The sequence below is a fragment of the Triticum dicoccoides genome, chromosome 7B (assembly GCF_002162155.2).
Source record: "Triticum dicoccoides isolate Atlit2015 ecotype Zavitan chromosome 7B, WEW_v2.0, whole genome shotgun sequence".
Lineage (NCBI taxonomy): Eukaryota > Viridiplantae > Streptophyta > Magnoliopsida > Poales > Poaceae > Triticum > Triticum dicoccoides.
The window spans coordinates 208,212,986-208,230,062 of NC_041393.1; the positions used below are offsets into that span (position 1 = coordinate 208,212,986).

At 44.6% G+C, this 17,077-nt stretch overlaps 1 protein-coding gene and 1 long non-coding RNA gene across 10 annotated transcripts; one reads left to right on the forward strand and one right to left on the reverse strand.

Annotated features, from left to right (window-relative positions):
* The first annotated feature begins 8,257 nt into the window (after positions 1–8,257).
* On the forward strand, positions 8,258–15,242 carry LOC119335153. Of its 2 annotated transcripts, XR_005161682.1 has the most exons (5): positions 8,258–8,560; positions 8,759–10,680; positions 11,410–11,527; positions 11,791–11,964; positions 15,163–15,242. XR_005161682.1 is itself a non-coding variant. In XM_037607326.1 (3 exons), exons 2-3 carry the CDS (start codon positions 8,985–8,987, stop codon positions 10,345–10,347), a joined length of 846 nt encoding a protein of 281 aa, XP_037463223.1. In that variant the 5' UTR covers positions 8,258–8,560; positions 8,759–8,984; the 3' UTR covers positions 10,348–11,220. The 2 variants fall into 2 exon arrangements, 1 of the variants encoding a protein (XP_037463223.1); XM_037607326.1 differs by lacking the exons at positions 11,410–11,527; positions 11,791–11,964; positions 15,163–15,242 and having other exon boundaries at positions 8,759–9,200; positions 9,718–11,220.
* LOC119335154 lies at positions 11,461–16,580 on the reverse strand. 8 transcript variants are annotated; one of them, XR_005161687.1, is made up of 4 exons: positions 16,200–16,580; positions 14,117–16,116; positions 13,742–13,789; positions 11,461–12,025 (listed from the first exon to the last, which is right to left on the reverse strand). It is a non-coding gene; the product is annotated as an uncharacterized LOC119335154 (long non-coding RNA). The 8 variants fall into 8 exon arrangements; XR_005161689.1 differs by having other exon boundaries at positions 13,716–13,789; XR_005161690.1 differs by having other exon boundaries at positions 11,461–14,196; positions 14,612–16,116.
* Positions 16,581–17,077: the final 497 nt, after the last annotated feature.

Consider the following 17,077-nt stretch of genomic DNA (forward strand, 5'->3'; position numbering starts at 1 on the left):
TTGGCCAAACCAAATCAATAGATCGGAGAGAAATACAAATCTATCTTAATCATGCATAAAAGAGTTCAGAGAGGACTCAAATAATATTCGCAGATAATCTGATCATAAATCCACAATTCATCAGATCTCAACAAACACACCGCAAAAGAAGATTACATCGAATAGAACTCCAAGAACATCGAGGAGAATATTGTATTGAAGATCAAAGAGAGAGAAGAAACCATCTAGCTACTAGCTATGGACCCGTAGGTCTGTGGTAAATTACTTACACATCATTGGAAGGGCAGCAAGGTTGGTGTAGAGGCCCTCCATGATCGAACCCCCCTCCGGAAGAGTACCAGAAAAGGCCCCAAGATGATATCTCACGAGAACAGAAGCTTACGCCGGTGGAAAAGTATTTTTGGTGTGCCCTCTGGTATATGAGAAATATTTAGGTATTTATGGAGCTAAGATTAGGGTTAGGGGGTCCGAGGGGCCCACAAGCTTGGGGGTGTGCCCCTGTGAGCTTGTGGCCCTCTCGTGGATCCTCTAGCCTCCTCCTGAATCTTTGTGGGTGTCTTCTTGTCCAAGAAAAATCGTCAAAAAGTATCGTTCCATTTGGTATTGATTTTCGGTAAAAGACAAAACAAAGAAAAAACATCATCTGGCACTGGGCACTACGTTAATAGGTTAGTCCTAAAAAATGATATAAAATAACATAATAGTGCATATAAAACATCCAAGATGGATAATATAATAGCATGGAGCAATAAAAAAATAAAAACGTTGGAGATGTATCATGCTGTCACTTCCACTTTCTGCGATACAAGGATCAAGATACGTCATGACGTGTGATTCCACGCAAAACATGAACATGCGCACACAACAGGACAATACAGTCATGAAAGAGCTACTCACCACACAAAGGGCGACACAAGGAATATTCATTGTGGCACACGAGATGAAGCCATATAGGAGGGTGAAGGACATTAGCACTGCCAAAATCCCAATTCGGGACATCTTTGTCATCCCCTGCCGTCCTCCCACCTTCGAGGTGACAAATGATGGCAAATCTGTAACAAAAAACACCACCATACATCACCTCTTGCTCCATTGTCCTCGCATGTGGCAGCAAATCACCAGCCGACATACCAAGGAGTAGGAAATTCGATCAGGCGATCCCCTCACCACCATACATCACCTCTTGCTCCATTGTCCTCACATGTGGCAGCAAATCACCAGCCGGCATACCAAGGAGTAGGAAATCTGATCAGGCGATTCCCTCACCGGCTATGTTCAAGACTAACGATGCTCCACAACCTTCACCACTTCCTCAAGTAGTTGTACACACATCGCCTCAAGCCGTCTTATGCCGTGTGGGGCCATACGAGAGGGCAACCAAACCTACCACTGCTGAGTAGGCGAGGCTAGCAGTTGCGGATGGGAAGCTAGGATGTCTCACCTGCTAGTCATGTTGCACCAGCGAGCAATAATCATGACGCGAGTAACATGCCTTGTTGGAGATATCGCGCGGATGCAGCTCTTCGGAGTCAAGTGCTAGCAAAGAAGAATTGGAAATCAGTTACACAAAGAAAGGTTGTGATAAGAAATGCTCTTCAACACCCATCAATGCATGGTGTTCTTCAACTAATCGTTACTATTTATCCGGGAAGCCTCCATCAAGATCCCTGCAAATTCGACTAATTCGCCTGACATTATTTCACTAGTGCGGAAAGAAAGCCCGGGAGGAAGAGTGGCCTTGAGTTTCTTGCCCCTTTGCCTTAGGATTAGTTAATTCTCCTTGTAGTAACGCCATCGAATCTCATCAAGAACTCTTTGTGCTTTTAAAACAGACATTGGGTAATTGAATATCCCTTTTTTACAAGATTTTTGCTAAAGTTTCATTTATGCCTAATTAACATCGAGTAGACCTTGTTATTTTGAGAATTCTTAATTCAAGGCGAGAGAAATGGGAGCAGCCTAAACCGTGAAAACGGGGTTGTGGGTGAGCAATACAAGCGTTGTGCTGCTAGGCAAAGTGGTTGAGTGCCGCACCCTAGATGGCTAAAGTCCAATAGCCAAAAGCATCACTAGCTTACGTTCTGACCCGACTAGCATGGGGCACACCCTCTTAGATCTTCTTTATCCAATATTCGATTAGGGAAGAAGGCCAGGGGGAATGTTTTTATGTGCTGCTAACAATTTAATAACTACTAAACTTCAGTCCCATTAAAACAGTGTGCCGCCGGACCAAGTATGAGCACACCATCACGTGGATCCACCACCTAGACCGCTCAGCAGGCACCACACAACTCTAGGGACACGCTCCACATCCGCATAGGGCAGTCTCATCTGTGATGATGTAGCGGATGCGTGCAGGCCTAGACGTGCAAGCCCCAACGAGATCTGGTTGAAAGTTCCTGATGCTGCCACATGAGAAGAGGATACCGGTGCCATCAGTCGCCAAGAAGCTTTTCTTGGCGGTGGCAAGGGGGATAAGAAGAAGAGGGGCGGTAGTAATGGCATGGTTAGGGTTACATGAGAGATTGGGTTACGGGAGCGAAGGGCGGAGGTGATGGCATGGTTAGAGTTACCGGAGAGTTGGGGTTCTATCATGTGCTTGATTAATACTCCATCCATCCCAACGTAAGTGTCTCAACTTTATTACAAAATTGTACTAAATTTAATACAAAGTTGAGACACTTATTTTTGGGATGGAGGGAGTAGGATTTTGAATCTTATACTCCCTCACTTCGAAAATAAGTGATGTGGTTTTAATGTGAACTAAAACTACATCACTTATTTTCCCATGGAGATAATAGGATTTTTCAAGGATTCATTTCTATTACATTTTAGACAATTTTGCATTCACTGAAGCCTCTCGAAAAAACATTTAGGTTTTTCTATTACTAGATGACCCGTTGCACCGATGGCGCAAAGACGAGTTCATACCCAGCACTGACAGAGTGAGCATAAAAATACGTAGATATTGATTAGAGCATATGGAAATGAGTAACTATTGCTGGTAGATAGTTGCTTGGTAATAATACAAAGTGTTCTAAGAAGATTATGAACGAATACATTTTTTGCAGGGCGAATAATATTTTTGTAGGACAAATGGTAAAATTAAAATGCAGAGGAACAGAACTTGCACATGCGTAATGAGTGAGAAAAATTACGCAGATAAAGCTATATATGTTGCAAAAGCATTTTGGATAATATCGTAGGTAGCAAACAAAATATTTGTCTTTTTAGAGATTTCAACAAGTGACTATATACGGAGCAAAATGAGTGAATCTACACTTTAGAATATATTTAAATACATCCATATATTGTAGTCTATTTGAAATGTCTAGAAAAACAAATATTTGAAAACAGAGGGAGTGATATACTAAGTTATATAACAAAGGGCTCTTGCAAACTACTTATATTAGATAGACAATCATGTGCAGTCCCTTGCGTGTGCACTTGAAGGCGAAAGCATACGCTTGACCTTTCTTCGTCTATAGATGACCCGTTGCACCGATGACGCAAAGAGCAAGAGAAAGCCAAGCATTTAAACCATACACGTAAGAGTACTTAGACACCGATTGGAACATAAAGAAGTAGATACTTAGGTATAATGTTTTTTTTGAGGAATTGGTGACAGTGGGAGAGGCTCCCACTGACTTTGTATTACTCACAACAGAATAGTTACATTTGTGTTACAAAGGGGTTTTAGGCCCCCCCGGCCATGATTGATACAAAGCTAGCTGCCCAAACTAACAATGAAATCAGAGAGGAAAGGATGAACCTTCTCCGGACAGTTGTGGGTCACCAAACCCAGCAAATGTTTAAATCTAGCTAACCATGCCCCAAACGAATACGGGATCCTCCTGAAATGTTGGTTGTTCCTTTCCATCCACAGGCTCCAAGCAGCAAGCAAGAAGATGTCCATGAAAAGCGGCCGACGCCAGTCTTCTCTACCACCATGCAAAATGGCAAGCCTATTGGTCCCCCCTGGCCACATCAGACCAATCCTACTCCAGCATTGTTGGGCAAAAGGGCACGTGAAGAAGAGATGTTCCACGGTTTCCTCGGGTGGGTTTTGGCAGAGCATGCAAGTATAGTCGCCCCCATCCACATTATAGTGTCGTCGCTTCAGCATATTCCTGGTGTTCAACCGATCTACCATAAGCAGCCACCCAAACATCTTGAACTTGATCGGGCATTTGGCTTTCCATAGCCATCCAAAGGCCTCATCAGCCATAACCTGTTTGAAGCAGTGGATATAGTATTTCTTAGACGAGTATCGTCCCAGGTCACAGACCCAAGTATCAACCGATCCACTGTCCAGACCGACGTGTGCGGACCTTTGCTGTATCTCTCTGATCTCTTCCCTGGCCTGGATCGAAAGAGGCAGACTGAAGATCGAGGCAGGATCAGTGGATTTGAGGATCTTGGCAACAGAATCATCCTCATTTAGGGCATATGAGAATGCCCGCGGATGCGTATCCATTAATGTGGAGGCTGGGTCTCCCAACCAGACATCCTTCCAGAAAAGTGAGGTACGACCATCTCCGGGGACTACCCTGGTGATCCCACGGAAGATTCCACTGAGCTGCATTACATCTTTCCACCAGAAGGAACCCACTGGCTCGGCGGTGTGCGGCACCTTGTTTGGGTAGTGCGTTTCCCAGATCAGCTGAACCCAGGGTACATCTTCACGATTGTAGAATTTGAACAGGTATTTAAGGAGAAGCGCGGTATTTTGTATTCTGACATTAATAACACCAAGGCCACCACACCGTTTCGGTCGACAGACAAGCTCCCATGCAGCAAGGGAGTTGGATTTGATCCCATCATCAGAATTTTTTGCCCATAGACAATAGCGGCGGAGTTTGTCCAGATGTTCAACTATTTTTGGGTGTAGCTTGATCGTACACATTGCATATATCAACATGGAGGTGACCACCGAATTGACCAACGTTAGTTTGGCCCCTGACGACATCAGTGTTAGGGCAGTGGAGGTTTTCCTCTCAACCGAATGGACTAATGGCATGAGATCAAGAACCGTCGGTCTCGTTGTCCCCATGGGAAGACCAAGGTATGTAAACGGCAGGGAACCAACCGAGCAACCAAACACTTCCGCCAACCCCCCGGCACGCTGATGATCAACATTGATGGGTATGAGGGTCGATTTATGGAAGTTAATTTTGAGCCCTACCGAAGCCGCATAATCCTCCAAGATAAGTTTCATACGGATTGCCTGTGTAGGACAAGCTTGCATAACCAAGATCGTGTCGTCAGCATACTGCACCACCGGGAAGTCACCTGCATTTTCACGTGGAATGGGTAGCTCTAGCAATCCCTGAGCATAAGCATCATTGATCGCAGCTTGTAGCAGATCAGCAGCAAGAACAAAGATTAGTGGCGAGAGAGGGTCACCCTGTCGTACTCCACATTTGCATTTGAATTTCCGGCCAGGAACGCCATTCAAGAGGACGGATGAAACTCCCGAGCCAAAAATCAGTTTCATCCAGCCCAGCCACCTATCATCAAAGCCCATGTGCTTTATGATTTCCAGCATGGGGGCATGCTCGATCGTGTCAAAGGCCTTAGCAAAGTCTAGTTTGAGCAATATGATCTCTCTTCCAGACGAGTGGCACTGATGAATGTATTCGTACGACCACGCCAGGCAATCCTGGATGGTCCTACCTTTGATAAATCCATACTGATTCCTGTGAATAATTTTTAGGATCACTTTCTGCAGTCGGTTCGCCAGGATCTTTGTAATGACTTTTAGACAACAGTTGAGTAAGGTGATTGGTCTGAAGTCATTAGCCGTCTCCGGAGAGGAATTTTTGGGAATCAAGGTGATGTAACCCTCACTTATGCTAGTGATATCCAGACCATCTGCATGAAATGCGTGACAGAGATCATAGAAATCTGTCTTGATAATTTGCCAGCATTTCTTAAGGAAACTGCCATTAAACCCATCCGGGCCAGGTGCTCTGTCATTTGGCATTTCCTTAACCACAGCATCTATTTCATCATTAGAGAATGGCGCGCTCAGCTGGTCCAGTCCATCAATCCTGCGAATGATCCTAGAAAGATCAAATTTCATGTTGGTAGGTTTAGAAAAACCCAAACGGTCTCTGTATGTATTGAACAGTACCCCCTCCTTGCCAACATGGTCATGTATATCGACTTCCCCAACTCTGAGCATGGCAATAGTATTGTGTCTGTACCTCTCTGTGGCCAAAGACTGAAAGAGTTTTGTGTTTTCATCGGCAAAACGAAAGTACCTGATCGTACACCTCTTTCGCCAGTACTCATTTTGGTATTTGAGCAAGGCCTGTAGATGGTTTTTCAGTATCTTCCTGAAGTTTGATTCCTGAACATATAGGGGTCGTTTATCCTCAAGTGCATCCATGTTTGTTAGAGTCTCATTACTGATTTGAATCAGAATTTTAAGTTTGGAGACACCCTTACTCCAACGCTTGAGATCATATCTCAGAATCTTGAGCTTTTTGCAAATTCGCGCCGCCGCATTGGGTGCGTGACATGGTTTAGACCATGAACCAGCAACAACCTCCATGAACCCCTCATGATCTGTCCAAAAATTTTCAAACCGAAAAAGCCTGGACCGTGGGATGCTTGATTCAATCGTGACCACACAAGGAATGTGGTCAGACACTGGCTTCCCCAGGGGCAAGACCATTGTGTTAGGGTATTTGGTGGTCCAATCAGACGACATGAAAAACCAATCTAATTGTTCAAGCAGAGGATCATCTTGCATGTTACTCCATGTGTATGCACGGCCTTTAACTGGTAGTTCCATTAGTGATTGTGCGCGGATGATCTCATTGAATAGTAGCATGTCCGCAGCGTTGCCACCTGACTTGTTTCTGTTATTCGTGGAGCGAATAAAGTTAAAGTCACCCAGAATTAACCAATTGTCATCATCAGGGATATTAAGCTCAAAAAGCCAGTTTGTAAACTACATAGCGTCATTGCTTTAGCAAGCAAACTACATAGTCAGAGATGTATCATATAGATAGCCCTGGTCATTTAGCTTACGGTGAGGAATACGCAGTGAAGAACATCAAAAATGAGTTCATCGTCTAAATGGCTATTTATGATGGGTGTGTTTGGTGGGCTGCTATTGCCAAAAGCATAAATGCCTTCTATATCACTTCCAGCCCCAAATAAATACATGTATGTTTGCTGTAGAATGCCTTCTAATTGTCCCGTTGTATCGTTGAGACGATATGCAACATATCTTATCTACGACACCCCACGGAAGCGTTTTGTCACACTATATCCCGTGCGTGCTTGGATAGAAGATACAGACAACCAGGCGACACCCCACGGAAGCCTCCGCCTCATGCTATTCCTTCTTGCTGCGCTCGCAGAACCATGAGGACCGGCCGATGGCCAGCCCTGATTTTGAATCGGTGGCCAGACGCTGCATTCCAAGACCCCTTTCCATAAATGGCCGGGGAGCAAGGTGATGGTGATGGATGCTGGCCATCGCGGGTTACACGATGCACTGCAACGGATCAGGAGGAGGGCATACGGGATGAGGAGGGAGGGTGGTGTGCGCTTCCCTTAAGACCTCCTCCCATGTTGCAGCGTCGGTGTCGCATGTGTGGCACCGCAGCAGCAGCTACATGCATAAAGGGAATTTGCGGTGGCGCTTCTCCGGCACGGCGACGCCAACGCGCATATAGGGCTATCTCATCTGACCAGTCTACAACTCGTCTAAAACCGACGTGCTGAGCAAAGTATCCAAAACTGGTGAATGCTCATAGTTTACATGTGTAATCAGAAAACAAAAGTAAAAAAAAGTACTATCTCCATAAATAAATATAAGAGTGTTTAGACCACTAAAGTGCCCTTATATTTTTTTTTACAGAGGGAGTACATACAAAAACGACTAATCAATCGGGTGAATGAAATCTATCCGGTTTCAACTTTTTTGTTTATATTTTTGAGGGATTTTATTGGTTTATACTTCTCCCGTTCTAAAATAGATGACTCAACTTTGTACTAACTTTAGTATAAAATTGGTTTATATGTTACAGGTGTAAATCGCTTAAAAACGGGGATCCAAGCGCGGCCCAGTTTTTTTAGCTTCCCAAGTGAGTTGGCCCATTTTTTTGCCCTTTCTTTCGGCGATGGGTGTGTGATGGGTGCTGGCTGTCGGTAAGTGTGAGAAGTGGGTGGTCGATGTTTCTCCTGGTCAAGGCAGCGTGGCGGCTTGGAGGACGACACCCAACACGTGTCGCTCCATTGCCTGAACAATGCTGTCTACAGAGGGGAAGGGATCTGCTGGGGAGGATTTCGTTTGCGCCGGGCTGGGGTTTGCTGCGGTGGGGGCCGATGGGTGCGAGAGCGTGCGACCTGTCTGTCCGAGTAATCTCCGCCGCTGCTAGCTGTAGTTCACTGATCTGCCAGCGGCAGCATTGGAGGGAGTTATACTCTGTTTTAGGCCGCCGTCTACACGTCTCTCCACTGCTTCTTCCGGCTGGGATGCTTTGGCTCTGCGCTTGGTCTTTTTCTGCTTTCTCAGTTGGGTCGCTGCTGGGGCAGCGCGGTACGTCGTTCATTTTCTTGTATATAAGGATTTATCCTGCTTCCTAGTCAGTTGTGTGGTGATGTTGTGGCATTGGTTGGGATATTTCGATTTGGTCAGTAGGTTGTGGTGGTGTCTTTCAATTCCATCGGTAGGTTTTGGTGGTCATACAATTTTTGTTAGTCAGTTTTGTGAGTAGGATCTGGTTGTGAGTTGCAGGACATTGTTGTTGGTCAGAGGAACGAGCGGTCTCCATCTGGCCCAAGTCCAACCTGGTGACTGGTGTGCGCAGCGACGCGGTGTGACGGCTTTGTACAGAGGGGCAGACGATTTGGGGACAACTTAAAGAGGTAAGTGGGAGTAGTTTGGGGGCGTTGTGGATACGGCGCATCGTTTGTCACTGTTATTGGAGGAGGTATGCCGCTATGAGTGGTGCTGCAGTCCAATGAGGAGCGCATCTCCGTTCATTACTTTCACTGGAGGAGCCCCGCCGCCGCTTGCTATCGCCATCTACTGGTTGTGTGCGGTGCTGACCACGACTGGTTCATGTACCTGCCGATGGAGCAGGCTCAGTGGTGTCGCTTTGAAGCATAGTTATGTCGGGGCAGCCAGCTTTGACGACATGCTTTGGTCCAGGGCCGTGCTTCTTCAGCTTTGCTCGGTGGCTATCTTCCATGTCTCCTTTTAGTGGATCCTGTTTGTTCTTCTCCCTTTACTTTTTACATGTTGTCTCTGCTGTTTGTGCTTGTTGTGAATGTTCTTGTGCCTTGTGGTGCTGGGATGTAGAGTTTCTTGGTTTACTTGTTGTACTATTGACTAAATTTCTTTCTTCCAAATCATGTGTGTGCCCATCTGGATTGCTTCTCGCTTAGAGATTCATGATGATAGCTACATGCTCTAGTTAGGTAGGGTCAGGGTGGCTTCCAGCTTCACTGGGTTTGGCCATTAGGTGTAGGATTTATGGACATCCTATATGATGATATGGCACCCACGGAAAGGGCAGCCAAGAAAGGAAAAGCAATTGGTGTTGTTGTTGAGAAGCATTGGGGAAAGTCTGTATCTTGCTTGAAATCTCTTATGACTTAGTTATTTCAATTGCTTGCCTGATAAAATTTACTACCTGAAGATCTTGCTTTTGCACTGTGCCTGGTTTAATGCTCTATCCATTTACTTTGCAGGACGTCACGGGCCTTTGCACCAACTTCCACAAAAGCTCTGTCGTTCCCATTCGATGCGCCAACCTTGATCTTGTGAGCATTCTCAGCAGCATCCCGGCGACCAGGGCGTCTTTCCCTATCAAATGCTTGGGCCTCCCGCTCTCGGTTTGGAGGCTGAAGAAAGTTGACTTCCAATACCTCCAGGACAAGGCAGCTGGAAATTTGGTCACCTGGGATGGGCAGAACATCACCACCATTGGGCGCACGGCCCTTGTTCGATCTGTCATCACCTCGCAGGCTGTGTACTCCATCACACCACTCATTGTCCCTCAGGGTTCCCTTGACAACCTCAACAAGATTGAGCGAGCTTTTCTTTGGTCCGGCTCTGACAAGACCACCGGTGCCAAATGTAAAGTCAACTGGGACATGGTCTGCCGCCCCACCAGCTATGGGGGTTTGGGTGTTCTTAACACCGACAAATTTGCTCGTGCTTTGAGGCTCAGATGGCTTTGGTTTGAATGGAAAGAGCCGTCCAAGCTCTGGGTTGGCCTGGGCAACCCTTGCATCGAGGAGGACCGTGATTTTTTCTACGCCTCCACTTCCATCATCGTGGGCAATGGGGCCAGAACGCCTTTTTGGGACTCCCCCTAGCTGCTTGGCCGCAAGCCGAAGGACATTGCACCTCTCGTCTTTGAGGCCTCGAGGAGAAAGAACTGGAAGGTGCGAGAGGCTATTACAGAGAATGCTTGGATGCTTACGATCAGACGAGACATCACCATCACTGGCCAGCATGTGCAGGAATTTTTCACCCTCTGGATGCTCATCCATGACATACACCTCGACATCCACTCTGAGGATGACATCATTTGGAAGCACTCTTCGGATGGCTCATATTCGGTGTCCACCGCATACAAGGCACAATTTCTCGGTTTGACGCTTTCTCCCATGGACTCCATGGTCTGGAAAATGTGGGCGCCCCCAAAGGTCAAATTCTTCTCTTGGCTGGCCTTACAAGATCGGATTTGGACCGCCGACAGGCTAGAGCGACGTGGCTGGGACAATTGCGGTCTTTGCTCGCTCTGTAAGCAGGTGCAGGAGTCGGGCGTCCACCTATTCGCCAAATGCCGCTTCACCTTGAGGCTTTGGCGGATGCTCATTGACAAGTATGGGCTCGCGCATCTGGACCCTTCTGACTGGCACCTTGAGGACTCCCTCCTCTCTTGGTGGGACAAGCGCACCAATTCGAGCATTCCGGATCGTCGAGCCATGGCCTCCCTTACCATGCTCGTATCCTGGACAATTTGGAACGAAAGGAACGCTAGAGTCTTTCGCCACAAAGAGACGCCACCACCAATCCTTCTCAAGCTTATTATAGATGAGGCCAACCTATGGGTTACTGCAGGGGCTAAACAATTAGGGAAAATTGTATCGCGCGAGTAATTGTCATGCCGTACTCCGGCCTTGTGTAACTCTACAAAACTCTATTCTCCTCTACTTTAATAGATGAGGCAAATCTTTTGCCTCCGTTTCGAAAAAAAAACAATTTTGTTGAAACACTCGTGAGCAGATGTTTAGGCCATCAATGTCGACCATTATATCGGAGAATTTAAATTAAGTAATATCCTATCATGTTTAAATAAATTCTCATCTTATTTGTTTCAAGAACTTGAATGTTGTCACAAAATAACGTATTAGCTGATCTCGATTTCTTAGGGTGGCGCCTGCTGCATCAACTGACATTGGTGACATCATAAAAAAAGATGCTTGAACTAAAAGTAACTTCAACAGTTGTTGCAGTTGAAGATGAGCATGGGGGAATATGATGTGACATGTGAGTACTTCTCTCTATGTAATTACATCACTCATAATTTCTACCAACATTCTCTCACTATTTTCTCATACAGTTCCACCAAATGGCACAACTACCAAATACAAACCAAGGGCTTTCTTTAATAGCTATAAGTTTTAGATAACCGAGAAACAAATTCTACAGTATGATAAAAGTAATAATCATATTAAAGAACCAGCTAATAGTTTGTTTGAAATGGAGAGGACAATGAACACACTTTCTGAAGCTTTACGTTGAATTTGCAGGATGGGTGCACAAAATCAACCAACCGGTCGATATCTGCTACCATGCCCTTGCTCAGGCTGGAGCCTCATTGGAAGGGAACACCTACTGAACAAAATAACTGGTCGTTGACATTGACAATCTTCTCTGCCCTTTGCTGATAAAGATTCTTTGTAGAATATATTTTGCCCTCAAAGGTCAGGATCATTTTTGTTCGTTTGCTACCTGGTATTCTTTGTCTTCATTGATGGCGGGCACCTGAATCAGCAAATACATAAACTAAGCATATATGACTATTTATATTGCCTTGTGAATCTTACCATACTATTGAATTATGGCGGTGTAATGTCCAAACAACGAACATGTTCACATTTATCAGTTTTATGAAACCAGTCCCCATCACGCATCCGTTGTTCATGGCCAACAACAAATATTTTGTCCTGACATGACCATATATACATAATTTTCTGAAAATATTAGTCCTATAATAATCAAAAGTACACACAGATAGAATGCATGCAATGCCATGAATAGATGTTGAAAGCACAATATTTTATACATAAGGCTCTAACCATGTAATATGAAAAGTATATGATCTGAGTCGCTTCCTTCTAGCGATGCAAATTACCCAAACAAAATTGTATTTAAGGAGTTAAGGAGTAACTGTTCAGTTCTATATTCTCACTTAATTAATTAAGAGTGATAACACGGTGTATTTTCTTCAATAGCTCTTATCCCCTTCTCCTATTTGTAAAACTGTAATAATTACAAAAGTACCCTGGCTAACATATCACAATTCTACACAAATGGGTGAATACATAAGATGTTCATACCAGGGAATAAGCCCAAGGGAAAAGGTAGGTAAGAATTAGGGCCCAGCAAAAGAAACAAATCGCATCACATATAATTAGAGCCAAGCCAAAGCAACAATAGACCCCTCAAAGATAAAATATTGAACAACAGTTTATCAACGATATCAAGAAGACGGAAACCAAGGATGCATTTATGATCTCCATCTCACTATTGAAGAGACCAATAGCGATCAGCATCTAGCTAAAAGGCAGCACAAAATGACTGATCCCATTGCTAAAGAAGCATAAATAGCAATGATAGTGAAAAGCGAAAACAAAAGGAATTATTTCAGAAAACAAGTAATACATGGCACTTCTTAAAGAAGAGAAAAAAATCTTATATCCAGTCTTAGGTTAATCCATATATTCCAAGAAAAAAAATCTTACAGTTCTGAAATAATAATAAATACCCCCCATTTAATTTATAGATGAACTACTGATCATTGTAAGTTTTTGGAGAATGCTAGACTGTTGGCGTCAATAGATATTCAAAAACCGGAAGGTAATGAATTGGGAGATGCTATTCAAAAGTTGTAGTCCATACAAAGAAATTAATAAAACATCATATAATGGACTGGTATAAGAAACACAATGGCTGCATATCTCAAGGTGTAACCTTAAGACCTTTTACTATCATTTTCTCTTGACATTTATCTAGATGCTAACCAGCTTTGCCACCATAAATGCAAAACATTTCTATCTCCACACATCCACCTAGTCAAAAGTCGACAACTGGGTCAATAATACGACCCACTATGTCCAAGAATGTTGGGTAAGTATTATATTCTGAACCAATTTAGTTGACATACCAATGCCTAATGCTTCAGTGTTGATCTCTATATTTTGAATATTGGTAAGCATTAGAGACACTTGATGAAGGCAAGGCCCAAGTTCTAATTTGATGCAAACAAAAGTTGATGCCTAACAAAAAATCGGTACACATGCTTCTGAACCTAAGGATTGGTGAGCAATTCTCTTGTCTGACAGTTATTGTTGTAAATGTGCAACACAAATAATGTTGGTCAACATCAGATTCACCATGCTTTAGCCAAACAGAGTAAGCACATAGTATTCTAAGAATGTCACATAAAACGAACCGATTTAGTAGAGGAAGGTGGCAAACCTTAATCACAACATGACATCCGCTAGCTACTGGCGGATTGAACAATACCTGCAAGAAGAACATTGGTATACACACGTCAAAAAGAGGCCAAGACATGGACTGGATCAAATGCATATCCTATTGGAAAAGAAAAATCAGTTGGAGGTTCGACATTATGGAAGTAGATGGATAGCGACCTCCTTGCCAGATTTTAATTGGCCACCACGGAAATAAGTAGAAATCATAAAATCCCCATGATTGATAACACGAAATAATAACTTACCTTCAAATCTGAGAGAGAATGACACACACACAGTGTGTGTGTGTGTGTGTGTGTGTGTGTGTGTGTGTGTGTGTGAGAGAGAGAGAGAGAGAGAGAGAGAGAGGGAGACTTACACCATTCATGGCAGTAAAATGAGTGCAAGCCGCAGAACTGATCATATGGGACGAATACCCTTCAAATTATATGCCAAAAGCTAGTGCAACCAATATAACTGTCAGATATTAGAAAATGGTACATATATCCAGAGCAAATGGTTCAGCAAGGAATCAGGACTCTGATCTGGCATGAAAAGGAAGTATCAATATTTGACAATGTAGCACTTGCCTTCCTCTGGTTATGAAAATCAATTCCATTCATAAGTAATCCAACAATATCATGAATTTTTTCTTCATTAGAAAACTATTCATCATTCAACTTGCTGATATTCCTGAACAAATAACTACAACATACTATGAGTTGCTAAAGCATTAGCGCAAACCTCATCCTTCAAACTACCATGAGTCAAAAGGGTAGAGCATCAAATATAGCTAATCAGAACATGGTCATGTAACATTCAATAATCTCACAGAGAACAATACGAATTCAATCATTTCAAATGATAAACTTACAATAGTTTCAAAAGGCTCTCATCAATTGGTGTACTCCAGAACATTGGAAATTCTTTCGCTACCTTCAATGCACTTCTTGTTTATGTTACCCTGCTGCTAGCACCCGCAACGACATGCTTTCTGATCTCTGTCATTGGTCGCCTTCCCCTCCCCGTAGCTCCAACCTATCGCGGCGGAGCACCGCCTGTAGCTTTGCTCACGTAGCTCCTTGCACCCATCGCTGGCCTATCCTCCACCATGGCCTCAGCGCTCCTTCCTGCCACGTCCGACTTTGCTGCTCCTTCTCACCCACTGCCAACCTCCTCACCCTTTCTTGTTGTCCACCCCGCTGTGGTGACCCTGCCACCCCTGCTATTCCACCGAGACGACATGCGCTAGGACACCCTGCACAAGAGCAATAGTTATTTGGGAAAATAGGCCTGACTTTATATCATTTCTCCTATATAACACATTTGATTGAAGAGCTATATAGAATATAATTTTATATACATAAGGAAGATCATCATAAATATAGGAAATATATGTCTGATACCAACTCTGTTTTATTACAGGAACATCAATGAAACATAGAACACGCTAAGGTGGAGAGAAGAAAAGATTGTTTGGGAACAGAAGATGGTTGGTAGCTTCTTCATTGGCTTCAAAAGGTTTGTTTGTCTGAGATCGGTGTGAAGGCCCTTCTCACGTCCTTAGTTGCTTACCTGCATTTTGAACGACACCTTGAATTAGATTGCTATTTGTTGTTAAGGTGAAAGTAGTCATAGTAGCAAACAAGACATCAATGCCGTGGTTGCGGTTCGTGTTGTGGCAAACAATGATCTCCTTGCTGTTGTTTGTCCCTCACATATCCTGCATGGTACTCAGCTTGTGGTAGCTCCAGATTGTTTAGAAAAAAAATCAAGTATTGTCCTATAAGGGACCTCGACCAACGGTGGGGTATTCTGCAGTTTTTAAAAGCCCAAGATTAAAGTTGATGGACTATTAGTTGTAAAATTAGCTTGTTCAATTGCAAAATTTTGTTTACTACAGAGAGACAACTGACCAAGCAGGTAGTCGAACCTGATTATTTGTGGATGGTGAAGGACCTGAGGACAGAGGGTCACATATATTTTCTATATCCATCAATCCTTAGTTATGACAACAGTATAGAACCACAATTAAATTAGATTCCAGATATTAACAATACTCCTCTACCTTCTCTTAGGTGCATATTTATTTTTGAATGTAAAACCACGAACCTCTGAAGTCGAGAGAGGCGTTGCCAGAGAAGGAAGACGTAGCCAAAGGAGGAAGGCTCCATCAAGGAGCAGGACTACGGCAGTAGCCCAACAGTGACCAATGAGTCACGGCACGCGGGGGCGACAGAGGTGACGAATCATGCCTGCAAGGGGCGATGACGGCCTCCTAACCCACATGGTGCCATCCATCCTCGGTAGACGCATAGATGGGAGAGGCACCGGTGCAGGCCACCATGCTGCCTCTCCGGGGACAACCTTCTCCACTACCTGCATCGGAAAAAATAGGAAGCCATGAATTAGGGGATGAGGTCAGGTTACCATGCCAATATATGCAAACTGTGAAGAAAGACCTCATCTGTGTTGGGCGTCTCCTCCATGTACTGGGAGCCATCCTCGGCCTCTCCTCCTCTGCAGGCACCCGTCGGGGTGGGGGCTCGACCAGGACGGGCTCCTCTGCTGCCTACCCTCCCTGCAGCATCCACTCCTAATCTCCTTGTGGAGATTGGCACCCGATCCCAAATCACACCGCGCGGCGTCGGACGCCGGCGACCTGCGCCCGATCCCAATCTAGCTGGATTGAGAACATAGTGGTGCCCCCTCTGCTGCACCTCGAGCGTCGGGGAGGCCTGGGAGAGAAGGCGGCGGTGGGAGAGGCCGTGAGGATTGAGGAGTAGGGGAGGTGGGACGGCGTGGAGAGGGATGAAGAGTGGCGTGGGGCTCGAGGACGGAGAGGATTGGTTGTGGTGCGCTGGGTTTTCGGAGCCAATTAGAAACAGCCCACCCTCAGCCAATCGTTCACCTAGCCTCCAGAGAAACCCACCCTCTCATCGTTGGCCCCCATAGGCTCACGACCCCACCTGTCATCCTCTCCTGAAGCAGCTGCGAACGTGAAAATGAGTGGATGGTTGACCAGCTGCCAGCAGCCAAAAAATCACTGTGGTAACACAATCGGGCGGCCAAAATTGTCTCGCGCGCGCAATGCCCCCAGAATGGCGGGTTGCCTAGCCTGATTTATATGTTCAATGCAATCAAATAAACTAAATCCTATATTTGATCCACTTTTAAGTGCTTGCTGGTTATGTCTTCATTTCCTCCAGATTATCTCGATATCTTCATCAAAAAGTTAAAGCAGGGTGATTTGCGCACCTTTGCTAATTATTAGCGAATAGTAGTTAATTAAAGAGATAATCGCAGAGAATATCTAAGAATATTCATTTTAAAATTCAAG

Coding starts and splice junctions, on each gene's coding strand:
- LOC119335153 (XM_037607326.1), top strand. CDS start 8,985: ATGAGGAGCGCATCTCCGTTCATTACTTTCACTGGAGGAGCCCCGCCG. Junction 9,201..9,717: donor TGCTTCTTCAGCTTTGCTCG/GTGGCTATCTTC, acceptor TTTACTTTGCAG/GACGTCACGGGCCTTTGCAC.